Source organism: Nicotiana tabacum, chromosome 13 (assembly GCF_000715075.1).
Source record: "Nicotiana tabacum cultivar K326 chromosome 13, ASM71507v2, whole genome shotgun sequence".
Classification (NCBI taxonomy): domain Eukaryota; kingdom Viridiplantae; phylum Streptophyta; class Magnoliopsida; order Solanales; family Solanaceae; genus Nicotiana; species Nicotiana tabacum.
Genome location: NC_134092.1, coordinates 92,100,883 through 92,104,115, shown reverse-complemented (window position 1 = coordinate 92,104,115; position 3,233 = coordinate 92,100,883). Strand labels below are relative to the sequence as shown.

Below are 3,233 nucleotides of genomic sequence, written 5' to 3'. Positions count from 1 at the left end.
ATTACTCCGCTATAGATAATCTTCCTGAAGAAGATTATCCGTTTAGTACTCTATTGAAGTTTATCTACAAGCAGCTGATGCAGGAAGGTTGCAAGCAGCTCAATGAAATGATTTGCAGCAGCTTCTTATTAAACAGGCAGGTTACAAGCAGCTCATGCAGACATCTTACAAGCAACTAAAGAAAAGCCTTGCAGCTGCTTCCCGAAAAGCCTCGCAGCTGCTTCCTTTCTTCTATAAATAGAGGAGTTTTCAGTTCATTATGTACATAAGTTTGAAATTTGAATAATATATCAGTTTCTCTCTATACTTGTCTTTACTTTACTGTCTTTATTTTATGACAAATCTTTCATTCTCCCAAATTCTTTGGCTACATCTCTTATCTCGCGTTGACGTTAATTACAACATATAGAAAAAATTACACATCAAAACTAATACTCCCTCCGTTTCATTTTATGTGAACCTATTTCATTTTTAATCCGTGTAAAAAAGAATGACTCTTTTTCATATTTGAAAACAATTTACCTTTATGCAATGATTTATAACCACACAAAATAAATGTGCCTCATTTTACACCACAAGTTCAAAAGTCTTCTCTCTTTTATAAACTCCGTACCCAGTCAAATGGGTTCACATAAATTGAAACGGAGGAAGTAGCTGTTTATATTCTTTTTGTTTATAAAATTGTCTCAAATGCATTGCTTTATATTTATTTATAGACTGGCTATGGGCAAATACCCTCTAATTAAAGCTACCAGAATACATGAAAGACACTAAGTGATGTACTAAAACTACTGCTACAAACAAGAACAACACTCGATCACCTAATCCTTTGCCTTTATTCTCAACCTTCACACATTTCTATCCATGGCCATATCCTCAGTAAGTTAGAGCAACACTATATCTTGCCTAATCACCTCTTCCCAATATTTCTTCGGCTTGACTCTGCATCTCCATTGGTCTCCCACTACCAATCTCTCGCACCTCCTCACCTGTGCGCATGTGTTTCTTTTTTACCTAAAAGAAGTGATTTGCAATGGGTTAAAAATCATCATTTACTATTAATTTTGTACTTCCTAAAATAGAATATTACTATATCTATCATTATCTATTCCCTTCCACTAAGTTATTAAGTTACTAACCATTGATCAACCAATAGTGATCATATCCAACGGCTATGATTATCATAAGAATCTTACCAATTAAACCACATAAATTCCCTCAATCTTTTTCTTTTTCCTCTTTCTGCTTTTTCTCCCCCACTTTTGGTCTCCAACAATGGCCGAGACACCCATCTCAGTCCCTGCAGCTCCAGCCGGGTCGGACCCTGATTACTGGTGCTACCAGTGTGACAAACGGGTTGCCGTTGAAACCCTACCCGATCTTCCCGATCTCATTTGCACCGACTGCAAGAACGGCTTCGTCGAGTCCATACCCTCACACGCTGCTGTTTCCGTCACTCCGGTTACGGGTTCCGATCAGATCGATGATCCTACTTTCGGCAACCAGTTCATCCAGGTCCTCCGGCTCATCGCTGAGGCAGCGCGTGACAACGACGCGCCCCCTCCCCCGCCATCTGAGCACGCTGATCATCATTCCGATGACGATTACCTCCGTGTTGAGCTGGACGGTTGGGGAAACGACGACGACGATGACGATGACGAGGAGGAGAACGAGCACGACATCGAGGTTAGAAATGTTGTTGACGGAGAGAATCGCGGGAATAGAAGCCAATCTGAGGACGAGGATGATGATGAAGAAGATGATGGAGGAGAAGACGATGATGTTGATGAGGATGAAGGAAACGAGAATCGCGGCGGCGGCGACGAAGAGGATGTCCGGCGAAGGCGGCGGGAAGTGCTCCGTCTCCGACTCCGTGACTTTGCCGCCAGAGCCGCCAATCGGCGCAACCGGATTCTTGATTGGGCAGAGATTCTGATGGGACTTGAAGACCACTCGATTGAGCTCCGATTACAAGTTCCGGACGTCGACGGCTACATCGGAAACCCTGGGGACTACGTGGATGCGGCGGGTTACGAAGCTCTGCTGCAAACCCTAGCTGAGAGTGATGGTAGCGGAAGGCGAGGAGCTCCACCAGCTTCCAAGACTGCAATTGAGGGTCTTGATACATTGGTGATCAAGGGAGAACAGGAAGTAATGGCATGTGCCATTTGCAAAGATGTAGTTAACTTGGGCGAAATGGCGAAGAAATTGCCATGTGGGCATGGTTATCATGGTGATTGTATAGTTCAGTGGCTGGGTTCGAGGAATTCTTGTCCAGTGTGTAGGTTTGAATTGCCTACAGATGATCCTGAATACGAAGAGGAGAGAAAGAAGCGAGGAGTATGCATTAGCAGCAGTGGTTCTTCGAGCTCGGGTGAGGCGGCTGCTACTGCTGCTGCTAATGATGATAATGCTAGTTGCCTCTGATTGATGCTTTTGTGGTAAAATCAGCCATTGGCATACTTTTTAGCTTTATTCTTGCTTATTTTCTTTTTCTTTTCTTAATTTTGAAATTTGAATGCTCTGGTGATTGTTTTTTAGTGTTTCACCCTCTCTCCCCCCTTGTATTAAATGTAATAATCTGTTTATCTTAATGCTGATATGAATTTGCTATTGCACAAATATCATTTTACTCTATTATGTGGATAATTTTGTGAAAGCTGATTGAAATGGTGTCGTCACATTTGCATTCCTTATCTCACCCCCACCCCCACCCCCCCAAAAAAAAAAAAAAAAAATATTGGTGACATTTGCATTGTTTTGCTGGAATCTTCACCAGACTATGTAACTGCTTAAAGCTTTAAATATGTTTCTGGGGACTTGCGTATCGGGAAAGATCAGAATGAAACAAGATAGCGGAATCGGCTGGAGAATGAGAAAGATCAGAATGGAACAAGATAGAGGAATTGGCTGTAGATCACATTTAAAAGTTGAAGTTAGTCCTTTCACGGTTGAAGTTTGCGAACTGATGCTGGTTTTTATATTTTGAACTATCTTAAAAATCAAACTTAGGAGCAATTTATTTGGAGAAAATGTTTTGCCATTGGAGTGGAGATATGGCTGGAGCTAGTATGGACTGGAGTTGGTAAGGATTCATTGAGGAGATGGAAAGTGCAAACTGAAAGGGTCTATTTCTACAAGTTTGTTTCCTCTAAGTTGGAGTATGAAGTTGATTAGAGAAAAGTTGCTCTTATCAAAACATTGTTGCTGGTATATTCAGTTTAATCATTGGT

General features: G+C 41.6%; 1 protein-coding gene across 1 annotated transcript; it reads left to right on the top strand.

The window, feature by feature from the left end:
- Positions 1 to 1,232: 1,232 nt before the first annotated feature.
- LOC142167866 (E3 ubiquitin-protein ligase CIP8-like) lies at positions 1,233 to 2,622 on the top strand. The gene has a single exon (XM_075228148.1). The coding sequence runs from the start codon at positions 1,276 to 1,278 to the stop codon at positions 2,425 to 2,427; it is 1,152 nt and encodes a 383-aa protein (XP_075084249.1). The 5' UTR covers positions 1,233 to 1,275; the 3' UTR covers positions 2,428 to 2,622.
- Positions 2,623 to 3,233: the final 611 nt, after the last annotated feature.